This window comes from Dermacentor andersoni, chromosome 4 (assembly GCF_023375885.2).
Source record: "Dermacentor andersoni chromosome 4, qqDerAnde1_hic_scaffold, whole genome shotgun sequence".
NCBI classification, from domain to species: Eukaryota; Metazoa; Arthropoda; class Arachnida; order Ixodida; family Ixodidae; genus Dermacentor; species Dermacentor andersoni.
In genome coordinates this window covers 66,140,001-66,161,704 of record NC_092817.1, presented here as the reverse complement: position 1 = coordinate 66,161,704, position 21,704 = coordinate 66,140,001, and the positions used below count along the sequence as shown (strand labels likewise).

The 21,704-nt window shown below is 43.7% G+C and overlaps 1 protein-coding gene across 9 annotated transcripts in view; it reads left to right on the top strand.

Annotated features, from left to right (window-relative positions):
- Positions 1-21,704, top strand: part of LOC126536215 (protein scribble homolog) — a 174,849-nt gene that overhangs the window by 64,108 nt on the left and 89,037 nt on the right. For all 9 annotated transcript variants that reach the window (XM_055073872.2, XM_050183098.3, XM_055073869.2 and 6 more), the window contains exons 3-11: positions 6,699-6,777; positions 6,856-6,945; positions 7,175-7,295; positions 8,064-8,138; positions 9,528-9,701; positions 10,198-10,487; positions 12,501-12,567; positions 13,260-13,365; positions 17,405-17,532. In XM_055073872.2, coding sequence (XP_054929847.2) covers positions 6,699-6,777; positions 6,856-6,945; positions 7,175-7,295; positions 8,064-8,138; positions 9,528-9,701; positions 10,198-10,487; positions 12,501-12,567; positions 13,260-13,365; positions 17,405-17,532 — 1,130 coding nt within the window. The remainder of the gene's footprint in view (positions 1-6,698; positions 6,778-6,855; positions 6,946-7,174; positions 7,296-8,063; positions 8,139-9,527; positions 9,702-10,197; positions 10,488-12,500; positions 12,568-13,259; positions 13,366-17,404; positions 17,533-21,704) is intronic.

Below are 21,704 nucleotides of genomic sequence, written 5' to 3'. Positions count from 1 at the left end.
CGCACGCCGCTTGCCTTGCTCACCGAGAGGCGCATATTTATGCCTTGCGCGGTTGTCCAGTCGAGGTCCCAGTTCTCTTTATATATATATATATATATATATATATATATATATATATATATATATATATATATGCTTCTTCTCTGTATCTGCATTATGAGTGCCGCGCCGTCGTTATACAGGCTGGCGGTTGCAGGGCCTCGCAGACTCGCGAAAATTATCTTCGCGCGCCGTCGAAACTGTTTCTTTTTTTTCCTCTCTCTTTCTTTTTTCCGGGTGCTTCTGCACGTCAGAACCAGTCTCAGAACACCCATGAGATCCCAGAGAGAGAGTGTGTGTGTAACTGTTCAATAGGCATGAGTATGATGATGCGATGAGTTTTCGTTCACGTTTGTGCGATGATTGCAGGCGAAGGCGAGATAGTGAGTGAGTGTATGGATTAATCGTTTAGTTGCGCATGGGTGCCCGTCGCGATTCATCACGCGCCATACTAAACGCGGTCCATCATCCTGTCGACCCGTCTGGATCTTTTCCATCGTTGCTGCCCATCTCGCCCACAGCGCTGGTCGTTCCTGGGGGGCAGTCTTGCTCCTGGGCGCGCGCCTGTACCTTGCGCACAGAGCTCGTTCCGTCTCATTTTTCGGCGCGTGCTTCCCGTCTGCGATGACGCCAGCATCTTGATATCCCCTTTGTACCTTTTTCTTTTTTTTTCCTGTCTTCTGTTGCACTTGCATAACGTTTCGAGCAATATATGCATCCCCGCACGCTTGCAAGCCGTTTGCCGGGTTGCCTGGCCCCGCGTGCGGTTTGCGAAAACGAGCCTTGCTCGCCCCCCTCGTGTTTCCTTCAGTGGACGTCGCATGTCGAGACGAGACGACGCGTTTGGCCAGTGATAAAAAAGCGTGCCCCCACTCCCCCCCCCGGCGGTCGTGTACTTCTCTAGATTTGCGGTCCAGGTGGCGGCAAAGCAGCGTTAACCGTCTCGTTGAAGGTCTGGGCCTGGGTCACGTGATGGCCGACCATGCAGGGCGCAGTGGTGGTGTCTGAAATGTAGTTTACGTATGTGCAAATCGTACGAGAAGACGGATGGGTAGAGAGATATATATATATATAATTGGCGTGATAAATGCACACAGACGGCGCGGTGTTCTCCCGGCTCTTTGTTTGGAATTACTGAGCTTAACTGAATTGATTTTCAAGCTCCACTGGTAATATTTTATCTTAGGAGGGCGCCCTACAGCGAAACGGCAAATAAAAATGAATCTCATATCGGAGCCTGTTTCTCGCATGAATGGATCTCGCCACGGGATTGCTCGTATTTTCAGATGGACATTGAAAGTAAAAGTAAACCCTGAATCGGACTTCTGTGGTCGATTACCCTTTTTGAACTCTTATCTCGCCTTGCTCGGCGTAAATAGCCGCAATCGGGCGTGCACGAGCGATTGTGGCTTTGCTTTTAAGCCGGGTCACTGTGGGAACAAGCGAACACGATTTTGGTTGAGTTTGTTTCCGACGCGCCTTCGTTGCAGAATAATAAAAAGCTGGGTGAATCATTTCCATAGCTGATGGTGAAGCTGTAGAAACAGCAGGTGAAACGAAGTTTACCGGTACTACGTTGCGATCGGCTGAACTACCGCGAAAGTTCTTTGGCGGATGGCGCAAATTAAACGGAGGAAGAAAAAGGTGCGGCGAGAGTGGGTGCACCATTGCAAGCTCCTCGCTATGAGAGGGTCGGCGTCGGTGCTCAACGATGCAGCCCGCTTCAGCTCCTAAGGTAATCCCCTTATAGCTCGAGACTATCCCTATACTACGCGCTACTCCAGAAGGGGTCTTCCGCGTGCTCCCCTGCGGCGGCCACTTTATGCCCGAGCGGTGGTGGTAGCAGCAGCAGTAGCAGCAGCAGCAGCAGCAGCAGCAGCAGCAGCAGCCAGGAACGGTCAGGCTAACCTTGCTGCGTGTGGTCCCTACGCGAGGTTCCTTATCAGTGCCGAGTGGCGGGTCAGCGCCGCGCTGCTCGGCGCGCCTGACGCGCACGAGTGACCCGGAAACAATCGCGCACGCGCCTGCGGCGCGTTGGACATCCTCTCTGCGCTTCTCGCTTCTAGCCCCCTCACCCCTCCCTCCCTGTTCGTCATGGACGTGACTGCCGCGGATACGGTGGCGCGGCTGGGCCGTTCCTCCGCCGTAACCCCTTTCCCCCCGCCCGTCTCTACTGGCTTGGTTGTTTTGTGTATCGATTTCCGTTTCATAGCCTAGTCCCGCGTGGAGACTTGAAGCGCCGAGTAGCATTATTTGGAAGACTGACCCGCCTGCTCGACAACGTGTGGCTGGTGGTAGATCTTTCAGAAATAGTCTGTCTCACAGACTAGAACATGAGTTCTAGCAAACGGCGATTCGAGCTAGTTGGTTAATATTCAGGGGCAAGTTAGTTTTTCTCCTTTCTTTCTTTCTTTCTTTCTTTCTTTCTTTCTTTCTTTCTTTCTTTCAAGTGCAGCTATAAGGTCAGGTACATGGAACTAAAAAGAGGACAAGTCCAATTCCAGGCTGTGTGTGCAGGCTTCACAGAAATGCACCATATTAACGGATTCTGTACCCCATAAGCTTTTGATATTGATAGTACCTTTAGGCTACAAAGGGCAACCTTGTCAGAAAGCTTACAATACAGCCTGTGTGTCGATGCAGAAAACAGCATGGCTCAGATGTCTAGCCCCTCAAGCACACTTCATTAGGAGCTGTTACCATTTTGCTAGCTTTGAGGACAAGGTGGAACGTCCATCACGCATTGGAGAGCTGTGCTGATAGGGAAAATGAGTACGTATGTGCTGTCTGTGTCATACCTGCCAACTATTCAAAATTTTCTGTAAAGTTTTAGACTCCAGGCTTGCTCTACGATTTTGAGTGTTTTGTCAATTTTACAAAAGAAATAGTTAGCCAAAAAGTTTCACTCATTAATCTCCAACCATACCCTTGGAAGACTTCAGATAGTGAAAGAACATCAGATTGGTACTTGCTTCAAGACAAGTTCCTGAGGCAGCTGAAATCGCAACAGCTACGTCACTGGAAAAGTACTGGGATCTAAAAGCAGTGTGTTGCTTGTCAGTCTCCACTGTCCCAAACTTGCTGCTGCTTGTATGTTGCGTCTAAGGGTTAATTACCATTAAGGGTAAAGGTGCATATGCATCCTGTAGAAGGTGTGCGCTCAGGGTGAACTTTAAAAAAGACAGCGGTATTTCCCCCCCCCCCCCCCCCCCCCCCCCCCCCCCCCGTTTGGCACCATGTCCGGGCAATGCTGTCAAATTTTAATGTTCACAGGTTGGCAGGTATACTCATTGCTTTTGCTGGAAGCAAGGCTGTTGATTATGGAGCTCAAAATATTCAATGTCCTTCTTATGTGGGAAACTTGCTGGTAATTGGCCTGGTTGTAGAGCAAAACAATTTAAAAGCTTGCTTAGCTGCAACTTTGGAAATTGCAATATTTTGTTGTAGTTTGTAGGCTGATAATTAGATTTAACAAATTGTTCATTGTTATGGTGCAAACAAACATGAAATTTACTTGGTATTCTCTATTTTCCTCTTGGCTGACCCATTGTGGGGGCAAGGAAAGTCGTTCATCTTGAATATAGATTATAAATATGTTTGGGCATTTGCAAGAACTTTGTTAACTTCTAAAGTTAATTTGGAAAATGCTTGCTGAACATGTGTACTGCAATATTAAAACGCAAAGTATTTAAAGAGTGATGATGCCAACCTAGCCAGTCTGAAATTGGAGTGAATTGGCCAGGCCACTTATTAACTTATGATCGCTTAGCACACATTTCACACAGCAGGCCTACGTGAGTAGGCACAGGCTTTCATGTTGGCTGAAGGAAAGTGTGGCAACTGAAAAATGTTTTAACAAAAGTTGTGGGCATTGCACCATGCACCTTGGCGCGCATGTACAAGGGCGAATCATAAAGTCTTTGTGCCTATTTTTTATTAGCCAAAATAAAGTACGTACAAGTCATCACAAAATACATGCTATTTTACATTCCTTGTGCTATTTTTCCTCATACTCCCCACACTGGTTCAGACATTTGTCCCATCGCAGCACTAAATTTGAGATGCCTCTGTCGTCAGTCAGCGACGCACACGGTCTCCCCAAATGCTCATTGTCATGTAAGTCTTTACGGCCTTTTGTGAACTCGCAACGCCACCACCTCACACTTCTCAAAGCAAGACACGTTTCCCCATACGTGGGCTGCATTTCCCTGTGGATTTCAATGAGCATTCGTCCCTTGCTCTATAGAAAACGAACTACACTTTGTTGCTTGTAAGCCATGTACCTGTGAAGCACAACCGCCATCTTCAACAGCTGACAGTGGCACCGTGCCGCGGAGCCACCAGCAGACAAGGCTGGGCCGGTCCAAGGAAGGTCCACCGCTGGAAATGGATATGTTCACTTTGCATTTACAGCCGTAATTTGGCTAACAAAAGATAGGGGCGAAGACTTCCTGATTCACCCTCGTAATATGACAGCCTATTTATCTTGTATAGCTACATGTAGCTGTGTACGTTGGTGCATGGTGAACCACAGTACAGTTATGTAAGTTGTCTTTGAGCTGCACTCTAAAGGGAGTGTTTTGTCTATGGGCCAGACACCCTGTAATTGGTTAGTCCAGAATATTAAAGTGATAATGCTTCCTCATTTTTTAAAATTTTGGCCGGTTTCATTTCCCAGCAGGTAGCAGCAAAGTATTCCCAATAAAACATATTGGCTATTGCAGGTGTGAATTTCTGGGGGCCTTACCTTTAAAAAGTTCATGTCTGCTCATGCTTCAGTTAAAACTAGATCATGCACATTTATCGACATGTGGGGACATTTTGTTTAAAACTTGTTTTAGTTATATGGTTTCGTGCAAGTCACTTTGTGTGAAAAGGAGAAAGTACTAATGTGGTCGCACTCTTAAAGTCCCAATTAATATGGAAACACATTTCTTTAACTACAAAAGATGCAAACTTCTTTTAAACAAATGACTATTTCTTTTTTGCTTGGCACCTTACCTCCTTAATTAATTTTTAGAGCAATGAACTTTTCTCCTCTGCTTTATAGCTGTTGTACAACAGTAGAAAGTAGAAAATTGATCTGTGACTTCATGGCAGTATGTTAAGCGCTGATTGATGTTACACGCATGGCTGACTTTCCTTATTGAACTATCCTGTGCTGGGCATACAATGAGGCACTGTGACAGGCCTCTTTAATGGGACAAGGTCCTGCCTGAAATCTTTCTTTCTGTGCCTGACCTGGTTCAAATCAGAGCTGCTTACAAAAAAGAAAAGAAAAAAAGAATGCAGGAGGTTCATAAGGGCACACAGCGACGGCCCCAGCTGCAGATGTGGCTGTCTTTGCTTGTGATATGTCTCCCCTCTCACCCTCTGCGATTGTTAAATTTTTTTTTGTTCCCCTCGCGCCGTTGGCATATGTCAGCCATAGCATTGTCGTTACCTTTTTCATTCTCTTTCTTTCTGCCACCTTTCCTCTCCCTCTGTGCGTGATCACGTGTTTCGATGCTCTGTGGCATTGCAATTGTTTAGCATTTGCAGAGATGCGTTGCAAGTATTGTAGGCGTAGCCGTTGCGCATGTGAAGCTCGCATTCCTCGCAGGTCGTATGAACCGGGTGCGTATGCCTGCTTTTGCGTAGTTGGCTTGGGTGGGGTTTCATACATGCTAGGGAAACGCCCTCCCTTTGGGGCAGAAGCTAGACGAGCTTATTGTCCCTTGGGATGTTTTCTTACATTCTTTGATATTTCTGTCATTGATACTGAATACAGCATTGCCTTGTGCATTAGCATACATATTTGCAACAGTGTCTGGAAGCATTTCCAGTGATGGACTGGGTTTTTTTTTATCATTATTTTTCTGAGGCTTCTGCCAAGGGGTTTTGGACCAGTCTTATCTCTTGTTCATAGGGAAGTGCTGACCTGCAAGTGCAAAATGGTCGAGGCATTCGGTAAACTCTTGTTGTGCTTTAACTTATTTAACTTGTTCCTAGCTATCACTTTTTTTTCTCCGAGGGACTTTAACAACAAAAGGACACTTATGTTTATGTGCACTGACACAGCATTTTAGTTTTCACAGCATCCACTTCTATATAGCACCCATTAGTTTAGTTAATGGCTATTAGGAGCTAGGGGATTGCAGTAATAGTATTGCTGTTATCTGTCATGCCTTGATTGTAACAGATCCTGTTTTGATGTCCCCGCTATTAAGCCATTAACTGCATATCTAGGCCTTCAGTATCAGTATCCTTAATATGGCCACTTTTGTTTGTGGTGTGGAGGATAACATCAGCATATGAAGCTTCTCTCTCATTTTAGAATGTCAACCCTTATTTATGTTCTTTTGCTCTTTCTGCCAGCTTCCTCAGTGTTCAATTTGGAGAGAATACAGTACTATCTCAACGTGCTGAGCACATTCAGTCGTAAACTTCATAGTAGAGAGGAGTGTGGTTCAAGCTGGGGGAGCAAGTATACTTTAATAGCTTGCTTGATTGTACATTGAGTTTACTGTTAGGCAAGATAGCACTGAACAGAACAGTTTACTGAAATGACACGTACTTTCTTTTGCTTATGTAGCTTTCACCAGATGGTGTGATCTTTTACTATGAGTTTTATAAACCTCTTGTCTAATGTGATTGTTTTTTTTTTTCCTGTTCCACAGATATTCAAGAAATACCGGAGAACATAAAGTACCTCAAGTCCCTCCAGAGCGCAGATTTCAGCAGCAATCCACTTTCTAAGTGAGTTGGTATTAGTGGTACAAAGCGTGCACACAGTCTCTGACACGAGCTTGTTTGAATTTTCTCTTTCACTTCCAGACTTCCTGCTGGTTTTGTACAGCTTCGAAGCTTAACAGTATTGGGTCTTAATGATGTCTCTTTAACGCAACTGCCCCATGACTTTGGCAGGTGAGCATATACCTTTTTTTCTCTCTCCAACTTCTTGTAAACAATGAAGACGATAACATAGTTCCAAATATTCTAGTTTCTTGCACAGTGCAGTAGTTTGCCTTCAAAACATTTGGCAAGCTGTTTTTCAGCATTAGTGGAAATTTTCTGAGGCCTTGTGTTGCTTGAACTGTGTTCGCAGTGGGCCACAATGTTTGCCGCTAAGTGACTTCTGTCTGGCCTTTTACAGTTTATCAAATCTCGTATCCTTGGAACTGCGGGAAAACTACTTGAAAGGGTTGCCACTCTCGTTTGCATTCCTTGTAAAACTTGAGCGGCTAGATCTCGGCAGCAATGACTTTGAGGAGCTGGTAAGCTTTTTGTCCTTAGCTCTTGTGTTTACATGCTTTCAATTCCCTCGCATGCCCTTGATTTTGTACCCACCACGCCTAAGCCATGGAGTGTATAACGTTTTTCTGTAGCATGCCCCGGAATCTTATTTCAGCAGTTCTCAGCTCAGTAATAATAAAGTTGTGAACTGCGTGTGAATTATACACATAGAGATGAAAGATGTTGTAAATGTACAAGGCACTAAGCCAGTACTGCATTAAGCAATCTCTTTCTTTTAAACTATCAAGTGCTTTCCTGATTTGATAACATGCATGAAATTCATTCTAACAAAGTCGCATCAGACACGAAAATAGCTTTGTTATGTCCTGTATTTGTTACAAGCATATATTCATTATGCAATGATCAGATACCAGTGAGAAACATCTTAATTTACTTCTTTATATTCAATAGTTTGTTATAACAGTGTTCAGTAACTTGGAAGTTTGACATTACTACTACACGTGTTTATACATGTACCTTTACTTTTCTTTGGCGTCTCTTTTCAATGTCATTTCCCTTTTTTAAGCATTGACTGCATGATGTTTTATTGGGCTACACCTTGAAGCTAGAATTTAGCTTGAAAAAATTCTGCTTGGAAACAGTCTTTTATGTGGCAGCACATGTTCCGCATTTTCCACATTGAAAGAGGTGGCTACTAATTTGACCGGATAATTTCTTGAAGCTTTGAAATAACTGAATACCTGAGGTCTTAAAGACAGTCCTGCATTTGCTTCTTTGTTCTTCTACAGCCTGTTGTTGTGGGGCAACTCTCCAGCCTCCAGGAGCTGTGGCTTGATTCTAACGAGCTTTCTACACTGCCTAAGGTGAGTTCACAAGCACTTGCACTCTATCTAAGGGGACACTAAAATTGAAAAATTCTACGTTTCTGTCATCACGTTTCCAAATAATAAAAAAAAAAAAACTGAGTCATACCGTGAGAGGATACTTGGTAAGGCAAAAAAAGATGGAAGAATGAAAGATGGGCGGTGCCACCGTCTGTTCTGGCCTAGGTAATTTCTTGTAAAGATAAAAATGGACTACATTGTATGCAAAGACTGAACTCATAAAGTTTGTACGACCTTTATGAAGCACCAGGGCCTAAATATGAAAAGAAAAAGCATACTTTGAAATTCAGGACATGACACTGATTTACTGGCTGTGGGGTTTTAATGTGGACCTTCATTTTCTGTTTTAGTAATCACGCTATTGTTGTGATTTACCAATAGTAGAGTATTGAAAAAATACAGTGTCAGCCTAAGACAATTTAATGTTTCTCAGTCCCTCTAAATGCTGTATTCGGCCACTTATTCCTCAGATGCTCACTTGAGTCAGAATTCATTGTATGCACATTTCTGAAAGGCTTGTGTGGCAAATTTTAGCACCTTGTCCTTTGTAAGCCTGTTATGAACTTCAGGTATGCTAGCATGCTCTAGAAATAGGCAAGAGAAAATAAAAATACCATCATTAGGCACACACTCACTAGATGTGATCATTAGTGATACATATGAAAGAATGCTGCAGAATATGCGATTTGCTGTATGATAATTAACAATTCCATTTTGATGTGACTTTATTGATAGCTTACATAGAAAGCGCCACATGCATCTCAGTTACATAATTGTGGGAGCATTGTAATGCATTCTTATGTCTCCCATATAGATATCTGCATTCTTACTCAATGGAAAACTTCAGTGTCTAATTATTATTATTATTATTATTATTGTTGTTGTTATTATTGTTATTATTATTATTATTCCTTCTTTGTATGAAGGAGACTCTAAAATTGGAATAGTAGTATCCACAATATGTTTGTTGTAAGTGTGTAGTTTATTAAAAACTAAGCCTTCAGGATTGTTAGTAATCACGCTTGAGCTCAAAATGCGCTAATTTTTAGTCACAGACAACAAATGTTAGTAACTGTTAATTTTGTGAATGTGAGTTGTATCTTGCTGATAAAATGTAGCTGCATTATAATGAGCCATCCCGAGCTCTCAAAGAGCATGCATATGTAGCATTTGTCGAGCGACTTTCTATGCTGTGCGAACCAGTTGTTTACAGAATGATTCCAAGTTGCCATGCTTACCCAAGTTTAATTGAGCATGAAGTGTCGCAGTTCTTGTGGTATCGTTGTCGTTCTTACATTAAAGACCTGGTTTTCTGCTCTGTGAAAGTATGCTAGTGTCATTGCTGATGTACACCTGTTTGCATTTCAGGAAATCGGGCAGCTGAGGCGGCTCATGTGCCTTGATGTGTCTGAGAACAAGCTGAGCTACCTTCCAGATGAGCTCTGTGACCTGGAGTCTTTGACAGACTTGCACTTCTCCCAGAATTACCTGGAGGCCCTCCCTGAAGACATCGGTCGGCTTAGGAAGCTCACCATCTTCAAGGTGTGTAGTGGAAGTTGGAAAATGTTTTGTATACTAATGTTTATTTTTGAAAAATTATAGAGAAATTACGGGAAACCTGTGGTTTGAATAGCAAGAAATAAAAAAGCTCTTAAAAAAAAGAGGGCACAACACGAGCGCTACGTACCATTTGTGTTGTGTTCGCTCTTCCCATCCCCGTCTTTTCAAGTGCTTTTTTACCTCTTACTCTGCCGTATCAACAAGGTCGAACATCAACAGTTGGCATAGCCTGAAGGCATGGTGTTGATTCAAATGCCTTTTTTTTTTCCCCTAAATGATAGGATTTAGTGTGAGCACATGTCAATGTTGACATCAGAGTTCCAATTAATAGCATCATGGTTTTGCCCATGTTTTGCCACTCAAGGAAAGTGCACAAGCACCCACGCTTACACCACTATTCACATATGCGACACCCAGCAATATGCAGCCAGTAACCATGCCCGTTTCTACTTCGCCCGCACTCTCCTTCTTCATTTAGGTTGACCAGAACAGGCTGGGGAGCCTGCCAGAGTCAATTGGAGACTGTGTGAGCCTGCAGGAGTTGATCTTGACAGACAACCTGCTGACGGAGCTGCCTGCATCGATAGGGCGACTGGTGAACTTGAACAACCTGAATGCAGACTGCAACCAATTGTCAGAGCTGCCAGCCGAGATCGGTCAGCTGGTGCGGCTGGGTGTGCTGTCACTGCGTGAGAACTGCCTCCAGAGGCTGCCGCCTGAGACTGGCACGCTGCGGCGGCTGCATGTGCTGGATGTGTCTGGAAACAGGTGCGTTGCCACAGAAGCTGACATTGACATGTACAGCTTTGTTAAAGTTGTAGCAAGCGGGTGGTCCAACTCGTGCTCAAGTTTTATGACTTAAGCCTGTGGAACTTATCTAGACAAAATGCATGTTCATTTTCTGTGCTGCTATTTGAAGAAGGTTTCATAGTGCATGCAGAAAAAGTGATATTGTGATAAGAAGACAAAATGCTTAATGATAATTCCAGCTTTGCATAGCAGAAGGAATCATTGTCAACAGCTTGTGCATAATCTGAACAAGAAATGCATCAAAGCAATCTGGCCTATTTTTAGGAATAAAAAACAAGGGGGGGGATGCCAAAGTTTGGGATATTAGTTGCTTAACCAAGATTAGTAAGATGTATTGTGGAATGTCGGGAAAGTTTTTTGCCTACACACGTCTCTCCAGGTTGCCTGTCAGCTTTAACCCTTTCAGTGTCACCATGTATAGATACATTTTCACATTTCTGTTCTGCCATGTCATTGACATCAGATAGCAATGTGAGGACCATAGCAAGAGCAAGAATGGGGCTGACAGATGGAATTGCACAGTCGTATAAAGCTTATAAACAGGGATAAGGTGCCCCAGAAAGGCTGGCCAATGTTAAGATAGAAGGACCTATCTTCGTAAAAGGCGGCCTTGTCATCCTCGACGTGGTAGATTTAGCGGGTTAGTAGAGTGATGTCATGTGGCGTTGTTGTCGGTGGCGGCTGGTTGTAAAGGGAGAGACTGCAAATAAAATTAGCGCTGTCGCCTGACGTCTGTAACCGTGGTTCCTAAGATGAGGGGACAAGAGCAGGAGAGTGGGAAGGCGGTAAGAAAAAAAAGAAAAAGAAGGGCATCCAAGGGTGTTGGGGGAGCGAGAGGTTAAGGAGCATTCAGGGGTGTCGTTGGCAGCATGCTTTGTGGCTTTAGAAGAGCTGGTCAGCCGGTCAGTGCACGAGTAATGAAAAAGACCCAAAATGACATCAGTTGAAAGAATGACTTGAGTAGCAGAGCAGCAATCTGTCAAGTAATTTTGAAGGAGTTAAGATGGCGACAAGGAGTCTGGGGTGCAATGCATGGGATAGCTGGAAGGCAGCGGCTTGGTCTTTTAAGGGACGTTAGCCCCAGTAGCTCAACGTAGGCGTCTTCATGGCGTTATGCAGAAGTGGCGATACCCTGTGTGGCTACGGCGCCGAAAAAGGTATCCTGGCATCTGGGACATTGGAATGTGTTGGTGTTTCAAAAAAATAAAATAAAAAACAGACAAAGAAGAAAAACAAGAAATGGGGGAATCGAAACCGGAATAACAAATTGTAGGGTGACATGAGTAAAAGTGGGCGGGGGCCAGGCGTATATGGGAAAAGGGGTCATATAGTTGATATATGCATAAAAAAGTGAGAGAATATATTTAGTAGCAGGCAGGGAAAAATTGGAAATGGAGGAATAGGTGATTAATAAAGGGAAAAGCAGACATCCACCCGTTCGTAGCAATTGCTACAAAGGAAACCCAACAAAGGGTTTCCTTTGTAGCAATTGCTACGAACGGGTGGATGTCTGCATTTCCCTTTATTAATTACTTCTCTCCACCTTGCGGGTGACCGCAGAACTACTACGTCAGGAATAGGTGATGATAAGAATCAAGGTTAGCTGGTGGCACAATATGTTTTGTGCCTTGGTTAATGATATGAGAATTTCAGATTTAACTTGCAGCTTTTCAAGATTCTAAGTTGCCACCTGCCAAATGATTTCTCTTCTGGTGTAGGCATTTAAACTTGTGTATGAGGTATGATTCAGTATACATCCTCTCGCGAGGTGAATGGAAATTTGTTTGTAGTATATAGAGCCTTGCTTTGTTGAATATATGACCATGTTCATTGAAGTGGCTGGCTACTGCTTTAGATAAATTGTATTTTGTATCTGTGCTCTGACCATTGAGTCTTGTATGAATTGTTATGCTTCTTTTATGGTATGTTTAGTACTAAAATCCTTATTGTTCTTTCTTTCCACCCCTTTAGGCTACAAAATCTGCCTCTGACAGTGACTGCATTAAATTTGAAGGCACTGTGGCTGGCCAAGAACCAGGTAGGAGCAGGAAGAAATTTCTTGTCAAGCATTGGGCAATGATGGATGTTTTTCTGGCTTAGTTAGTTGTTAGCACTTAGCAAAGGAAAAAATGCTATCGCACCTTTTTTAGTCCTTCATGTTCATTAGTGTTGAAGAAGGGTTAAAGTACTTATTTGCCGTTAGTACTGGTGCAAATTATTTTTTGCCGAACCAGAAGCTGTACTTAAACCTCCCTGCTTTCCCTCACTCTCTCACTCTCTCTACCTCTCTCTCTTTTGTAAGAATGCTTTACTTTTAATTTTATTACCTATCGTATTTTGTGCCGAGTGTATGATGATGTGGAAGCCAATCTTAAAGGGTGGAAATAATAATTTTAAAATTTTACAACATATGGCCATTCATTTCGCATGTGGTAGTAAGTGTTCTGTTTTTCAGATTCACATATGCCAACCCTGAGGTTACAGTGTGCTTTTACCAGTTTTATGTGCAGCTTTTCATGGCCAAATTTGACACTGCTGCTGATAATGATGTACAGCATGTTGAGTGACAAGCTAAAGCTGCAGCCATACAGCTACACATGCACGCTGGTGATGCTCATGTGTCGAGCATTTTGCTGGCCTATCCTTGTGCAGCACAAAATTCGTACCTTTGATGAGCTTTGTGTGTCATGCGCCACATTAACGCTGCGTGTGTTGCCTTGTTTCCTTCAGTCTCAGCCCATGCTCAAGTTCCAGACCGACTTGGATGAAGCCACGGGTGACAAAGTGCTGACATGCTTTCTGCTGCCACAGCAGGATGACCATACAGAAAGCATGGGTGAGGCGCGCTTCTAGCTTACCCGTGTGGCTCATTTTTCATGTCCCTGTAAATCTTCATGTCCTGGGTGGCTTGGTGACTATTGCATTCTGTTGCTGAGCATGAGGTCACATGTTTGACTCCTGACTATAGTGGATACATTCTGATGAGAGTGAAAGAGTGTCAAAACATTTGTGTATCGAGCTTTGGGCACATTAAGGGACATTGGGGAATCAACATTAATTCAGTGCCCCTCACCGCAGCATCTCTCTTGGCATAGTGAGGGTAGTTTTGGAGCATAAAAGCCCAAAACTTCTGATGACTTCATGCGCTTGAGTGTCCATTGATCAAGATATACGAGAGAGAGCAAATCAGAAAGTCTTTGCCCCTTTATTTATTAGCCAAAATAAGGTACATACAGGTAATTACAAATATACATACTATTCTATGTACCTTACACTATTTTTCCACATAGTCCCCACACCGGTTCAGACATTTGTCTTATCGCAGCACTAAATTTGAGATGCCCCTTTGGTAGAATTCATCCTGCTGACTATGGAACTACCGTACCGTCGCACTGCTGTCTTGGCCTCATCGTTGCACGTGAATCACAGTCCTGCCTGGAAATTCTTCATTGGACTAAAAGCGTGGAAATCAGTAGGGGGGAGTTCTGGTCTGTATGGTGGCTGGTCCAGACTTTCCCAGTAAAATGACCAGAGCTTGTCGGTGGTTATGATTGCCACATGTGGCTTTGCATTGTAGTAGAGGATACCACCATGTTCAACAACTGACAGCTGCGCTGTGCCATGGAGTTACCAGCAGATAATGTCGCACCGGTCCAAGAAAGGTCTACTGCTTGGAATGGATATGTTGACTTCACATTTACAGCTGTAATTTCACTTTAAAAAAAAAAAAGGTGGGGGGAGGAGGGGGCAAAGATTTCTTTATTCACCCTCGTACAATGCTGGTGACTTGGGCAATGCTGTGTGTGAAACTTAAATGCACTCTGTGGTGTTTTTTGCCCAGACTTCTGTTATACCAGTGCCTTCTTAACAAGCATCTGAAAGGGACATGCATAATCCTAGGTGGTTTTTTAGGGTAGTTTTTGCGATGCCTCTTGTCAATGTGGCAAGTTGCACTTTGCGCAGGAAGCAATTTTTCTACACATGATATGATGATGCAGGCAGTTGTTAGGGTGTCATTCATAAGTACGTTTTTCTGTGTAACACTTTAAAACATATATACAGCAGCATAGCATACTGCTGTCTTGCAACCAGCCTGCCAGCTTCATGTTGAGCTTTTTGTTTCAGCTGGTTGTAGCACATCTTAGAAATGAACTTTTGCGTAAACTGAGATTGCCTTGTATTCTTTTGCCCCATGTGATAAAGTGACATGTAAGTATTCTGTGACTGCTCAAGTGCCGTGTTGTTGCGTAAGTATTATCTTAGTCAATCTAATGCACAAAGAATGTGCGTTAGATTGAGCATTGCCTAGCATTGTGATTATCTCGAGAGTGGAATGGTTGACCCTAATAATTGAATATCGTAGTAGCAGCTGTGTTTGCTGTGCTTCCGTGAAGAGCCTTGAAAACCTACCTGTTATGCCCTTTGTACTTTTTCTATAACTGGTACACTATTTCATACCTGTTAAGGGGAGATGCTACTCAAGAAAAAGATTTTATTATTTGTACTACAGATTTCAAATTACGACCATTCATAGAGATTTTATGTATATGTCAAATATGTCAAGAGTTTTTGTGTATCTGCTGTATTTTTTTTAGTCATGTCCTACACAACTGCAAAATATAGTGATGTTTGGAGGCACTTTCTTGTGTATTAATGTTTCACGAAAAGCATTGTACTGTAGCTTATTTAGCTCTTTGTAGACTGCAAAGTGCCGATATCTATGTAAACTACATGTATAATTAGTGGAACTATGCAAGGAAACATAAGAAAACTCGTGAAATATAACCTTGTACTTTCACAGCTACTGCCGAGAGATATTGCAATTTCAAGTAGATATCAGCATTCTGCATATATTGAAGAGTACGTACGCCAAATTTCATTAGTATAAGACAACTATAAGCGCACAAGGTTATTCCCATGGGATTGTGAAAAAAATTTGTTGAAGTTTGCTCTTTTTCTTTTTTTTGCATAGTTGCGCTAGTTATACATGCAGTTTGGATAGATATTGGCACTCTGCAGTCTACAAAGAGCTAAATAAGCTACAACACGATGCTTTTCATGAAAGTTTAATACACAAGAAAGTGCCTCCAAAGATCACCAAATTGACAGTTTTTTTTAAGGCGAAGGCCTTTCTAGGCTCATGGTGAAGTTTGTCAGCAGACCTGACTGCCATATATATATATATATATATATATATATATATATATATATATATATATATATATATATATATATACGCACGCGCACACACACGCACGGGGTGTCTGCCGAAGCGTCATCACGCCATATGAAAACAGATTAAAGAATGAAAAATGATTGATAGTGACAGTTAGTGAATGATAATGTTATAATAGAGATTGGTAGAGGTTAATAACAACTTATAATGACTAGTAATGACTACTAATGACTGAAATGACCAATATGTCTAATGACTGCAATTGATTAGAAATGACTAGAAATGTCTAGTAAGGAGCAGTAATGACTAAAATGACTACTAATGACTTGTAATGACTACAAAATGACCTGTATGTCTAACGACAGCTTGTAATGACCACAATTGATTACAAATGACTAAAAATGCTTACTAGCAAGCAGAAATCACTACTAATGACTTGTAATGACTAGTAATGAGTGAGATGACCAATATGTGTAGCAACTTGTAACGACTACAATTGATTAGGAATGATTAACAATGACCAGTAATGACTAATAATGACTTCAATGACTTGTGATGACTACTAATGACTACGAAATGACCAATATGTCTAACAACGAATTGTAACAGCTACAATTGATAAGAAATGACTGAAAATGCTTAGTAATTACCGGTAATGACTAATAATGAATGAAATGACTTGTGATGGCTAGTGTAGACTATGATATGATCAGCATTTCTAATGACAGCTTGTAATGACCATAATTGATTACAAATGACTAAAAATGCTGAGTAGTGAGCAGTAATGACTAAAAAAAAAAGAAGAGAAAGAGAAGAGGCAAGGAGAAACAGGTGAATGATAAGGGAAGGAAGGAGCAGGCTTTCGCCGTTTGCCTCATAGAAGAGATCATAAGAGACCCTGTAAATTCCTATTCTATTTTATTGCACCCTCAAAACTATAGTAGTTATCTAGAACATACCTAAAAAAGTTATAGCAACTACAAAACTCATGACATATTTGTAATCTACATAATAAACTCTATGGATGGCAATATTTTCATATCTCTAGTACTAACAGATTTTTTTTGAAGTAGCATCTCTCCTTAAAGAAAGAGAATAAACAGATAAACCGAGCGCTTCATAAGAGATAAAAAGCACATAGGTGCTTTTTTCCAGACCTCACTTAAAATAGTGTGACAGTTTTGCCTTCGTTAATTATCTGTTTCTCATGTTACTTCTTACATTTTGTTTCATACATAATAGCTTCTTGACTGCATTGTGTAATTGAAAACTGCATTGTGCATCCCTCAGGCTCAATTACAATAATTACAGGTGTGTACTAATGCTTACATAGGTACATTTTTCACCATGCAGAAGCCGCAAAATATGTCATTTACTAGCAGTTTCAAAGGCAGCCTGAATTTATAGTATGTGCCACCGGTTGCATAGACGAATACGGTGTGTGTGCGTAGGTGTGTGCATGTGTGTGCGTGTTCCCGTTGGGTACTTACTCTTTTTTTGCACATATTGGGTTGCAAGAAATATTGCAAGCAGCCATACACTATTAAACAAAACATTTGCAGGGAACTCGTGCCACATTAATGTATTATTATGTCAGTCTTTGCAGACTATGAATTTTTCCGTTTAGCATAAGCTTCCTGACAGAATGTTTTCTTTTTGTAAATGAGAAGGCTCAGCTTGCTTGACTGTTTTTGTGCAGAAAATCTGCTGCGAGACAGTACAGAACAGGACAGTCGGTTGAGCTGGGACCAAAAGACTGAGAACCGTTCGTCAGCTGTGAAGTTTGTCGAGGAGGCTGTTGAGGAGAAACTAGACAAGGAACTTGAGGTAAAGCCATTTGTTCCTTACTACCACTACTAGGTACGTAATCTTCTGTATTAACCATTGGTGCAGCTTAGCAAAATGCTTTACTGACTGAACTATGGGTACCGCTTAACCTGTTCAATTATAGCTATTTCGTAGGATTATGTGAATGCATGTATCAATTTTCGGTACGAAGTGTAGTCAGAGCAAATAGTAATGAGTGTCAAATAAATTCAGAGCGATTCATTAGAATAGTTGTAACATTTGCATAAAACCTTGGTGTAACAGCCAGATGTTGACAAATCTAAGAAAAGTTGGTTCTCTAGTTGCAAAAAAGAAAACAGGTTTATCTCTGGAGTCCATTATTTCCAAAGTGCCGTTATTCGGATATTTTCATGCAGAAATGCAAGTTTGACATCTCTTACAACTCCAGCAGCGCAAAAAATATGTTTACAGGCACTTGTTCACAGTTGATTAAAATTTTGTGGTGGTTGAGGCGGCAGGACTGTTCCCTGATGACATCATTGGGATGCTGTGAATGCAACCTTGACTGCACGAGCTTAACTCATTCTTTCCTGCAAGTGCACCGACGAACTTAATAGGCTCGCTCGTCGCTTTTGTGGTCCTTAGTCTGGCTCGCACACATGATATAGGGCCCAATCTCCAAGGAGCAGCAAGCTTCCCACAACGATTTTCCGACCACCGCTGCACCCGCCTTGGCTGTTAGACCTAACCAGCACTGTTTTGCCGAGTGTCGACCAACAGAGACGCGGTTTAGTGCCGCGTCGATGCATACCTATTTACAGCAGTTCACAGCAGTCATACAGCTCTCGGGAAGCCACACTTGCAGCAAATAATATATTTGAATAATTGAACCAGTGCAGAAACCAGTAGGCGACTGCAAACGAATTTGTCTTTGTTTTGTCTTCGCTATAAGCAGTGTGATGCAACTTGCTCACTGAAGCCAAAGCCGTCAACCGTACGTGTTTTAAGATTTACTATATTTTTATGCCTATAACTGCACCAAAATTTTTTTAGAATTAGCTACAAAATCGGAGTGGGAGTTATATGCAAATTTCGACTCGAGTTGTGGCTTCATAGCGGCGTTACTTTTGCCTCGGAAGTGTGGTTTCATGGCAGCCTGGTCCACACAACCGTGATGCCACTGTTGTGCGGGACGCGAGCGCGGTTGGGAAGGAGCAGATAGAAGCGAGTAGTGCGTCCCTGAAGAACAAGAAAAAACTCTTTATTTTGTGATCGTCGAGCCTCTACGGCTCAGTTGCGCACCCTCGCACCACGTCCCTTTCTCACACACAAGGCAATAAGATTTTACTGAGTCAAAAAGGGGGAAAGGGTGTCTGGTAGCTGCTGTGCCACCGTGAGGCCGCCACATCACCTTCCCTCCTAGTGAGTTAGCGAATGTTTATAGAAAGACTTAAATTGTTCACATGTCCATACAAACGGGGCGCCCTGGAGACTTGTCCACTGCGTGTCCTTGTGACTTGGCGTGTTTGAACGAGTAGAGCCTTGAAGGGTGGTGTCAGAGATGACTGTGCATGTGAAAGGGTGTCTGCATCTTCAATGTGCGCTGGCTTCAGCCGATCGAGTGACACCACTTCGTGATGACCACGCACGTCAATAGTGAACTGCTTCTTACCTCAATGCAGCACTCGAAATGGCCTGTTATACGGTGGTTGGAGTGGCCGATGAACTGTGTCATGGTGCACAAACACATGCGTGGCGCTGCCCGTCGCGGTGGCGTAGTGCGAAGGTTCTCCATTATGTCTCGTAGCCTAAGTGCATAGGCTGCAGTGGCTGTACAACCGTCTTGCGGACTGCCCGGGAAGAGTTCTCCTGGAAGGCGTAGTGTCGTTACATAGACCAGTTCAGCCACGCTGCAGCCAATGTCTGTCTTGACAGCTGTCCGGATTCCCAAGAGGATGCGTGGTAGTGCCTCCATCCAGCTGCGCTCTTCTGTTGCGGCGAGCTCAGACTTGAGCTGGTGGTGGAAACGCTCTACCAGGCCGTTGCTAATGGGGTGGTAGGCGGTTGCTCTGATGCGAGAAGCACCAATGAAACGTGTAATGCTGGCGAAAAGTGATGATTCGAACTGCCTTCCACGATTCGTTGTTATTATAGATGGTGCACCGAAACGAGCAACCCAGTGGTGCAAAAAGGTGCGGGCAACCGTGTCAGCAGTGATATCCGCTATAGATATGGCCTCTGCCCACCACGCGAATCTGTCAATGCGCGTCAGTAAATAGCCATGCTCTTGGCAAGGCGGCAGAGGTCCAAAAATGTAGAGGTGCATGTAGTCGAAACACGCGTCTGGAGGCACAAACGTTGCCAATGAAGTCACAGTATGTTGCTGAATTTTGGCACGCTGACACGGTATGCATCCTCTTGCCCAGCAACGCACGTCTCAGTTGATACCTGGCCAGATGAACCTTGCTGTGAGCAACTTTTGCGTAGTTTTGATTCCAGGATGCGATAGCTTGTGAACAGAAAGAAAAATGCGGCGATGTAGATTGGCAGGCACGAAGGGGTGTGGGCGGTCCGTGGTGGTGTCACAGCAAATCTGGTCGCCTGATCCCGGAATCTGCATCCACTGTAGCTTGAGGGCCGTTTTTGTTGTTAGGAGGCTTTTTAGCTCTTTGTGTTCTCTTTGGGCTGCTGCCAGTGCATGGAAGTTAACTCCTTCTGCATTGTTGACGGCCTTTATAGCGCTCCGTCACAGGGCATTGGCAACGACGTTGTCGCTCCCATTTACATGCCGGATGTCTGTCATTAACTCGGAGATGTATGCCAGTTGCCGAAGTTTTCGGGCCGTGTGCATGCCACCGTCCAAATGCATAGAGCGAAGAGCCTAGGTCAGCGGCTTATGGTGGGTTAAAATGATGGAACTCGACGCCTTCCAAGAAATGCCGGAAGTTGTGTATACTCGAGTAGACGGTGAGCAGTTCGCGCTTGAAGGTGCTGTAGTGGCGCTCAGTAGGTGTCGGCTTCTTCGAGAAGAATGCAGTTGGGTGCCGTGTGCCGTCGCTCAGCTGTTGCAGCACGGCGCCGATGGCTATGTCTGAGGCATTGACCGTGAAACACTGGGGAATTCCTGGCCGTGGGTATGCCAGGAGAGCCGCATTTGCTAAGGCCTGCTTGCTTTGGTTAAAAGCCCTTTTCGCTTCTTCGCACCAAGGCTGGTCATTCGAAGATCCTTGCGTTGCCTTGAGCAGGTCCGTGAAGAGGTTGTATGATATGGGCACATTCAGGCACAAAGCGGCGGTAGAAGTTTAGCAATCTGAGAAATTCACGTAGTTGGTGCTTCGTGGTTGGCAGTGGAAAATCTTGTATGGCCTGCACTTTAGATGAGTGTGGCCATACTCCCGAGCTCAAAATGATGTGGCCGATAAATGATAACTCAGGCACGCCGAGTTCACTCTTGGCTGCGGTGACGATTGTCTCCTGAGAAACTGTGGAGGCACGACAGGAATTCGACCATATGTTATGCATCCTCCAGCTTTCTTCCAGTCCTTGGGCATCTCCCCTTCACATGGTTCCTAAGTGATCATTGGGTGACTGGCGTCCTTGCGGGGACTATCGTGCGCTGAACAGTGTCACAACGCCCGACAGGTACCCCGTGCCGCATATTCATGACATACTGGCAGGTCTGCATGGGGCCAAACTTTTTTCAAAAATTGATCTCGTGCGGGCATACCACCAGATACCTGTGTCACCAGAAGACGTCCCCATGTCTGCTATCACTACACTCTCCAACGCCTCATAAACGTTGTCTGCTGGTGGGGAAAGCAGCAGGTCTCGAATTTCGCCAGCGGTTGATGGGGGCAGACTGCTCACCACATAATGGCATTACGTGGAATCTGCTGTGATGCGCCATGCAGCGAATTGTGATTCTGCCTGAATGAACCACAATGCAGGATTCGCAGTCCGAAACTGAGGCAGTTTGACGTCGACGCCAGAGAGTGTCGGAATTTCGGTGCCTTGAGGTGTCCATAGCACTTGCTGCTCGTCTGGGTCACCAATGTTGCGCGGGACACAAGCGTGGCTGGAAAGCAGCAGATAGAAGCGAGTAGTGCGTCCCCGAAGAACAAGAAAAACTCCTTATTTTTTTATCGTCCATCCTCTACGGCTCGGTTGCGCACCCTCGCACTACTTCCCTTTCCCGCACACAAGGCGATAAG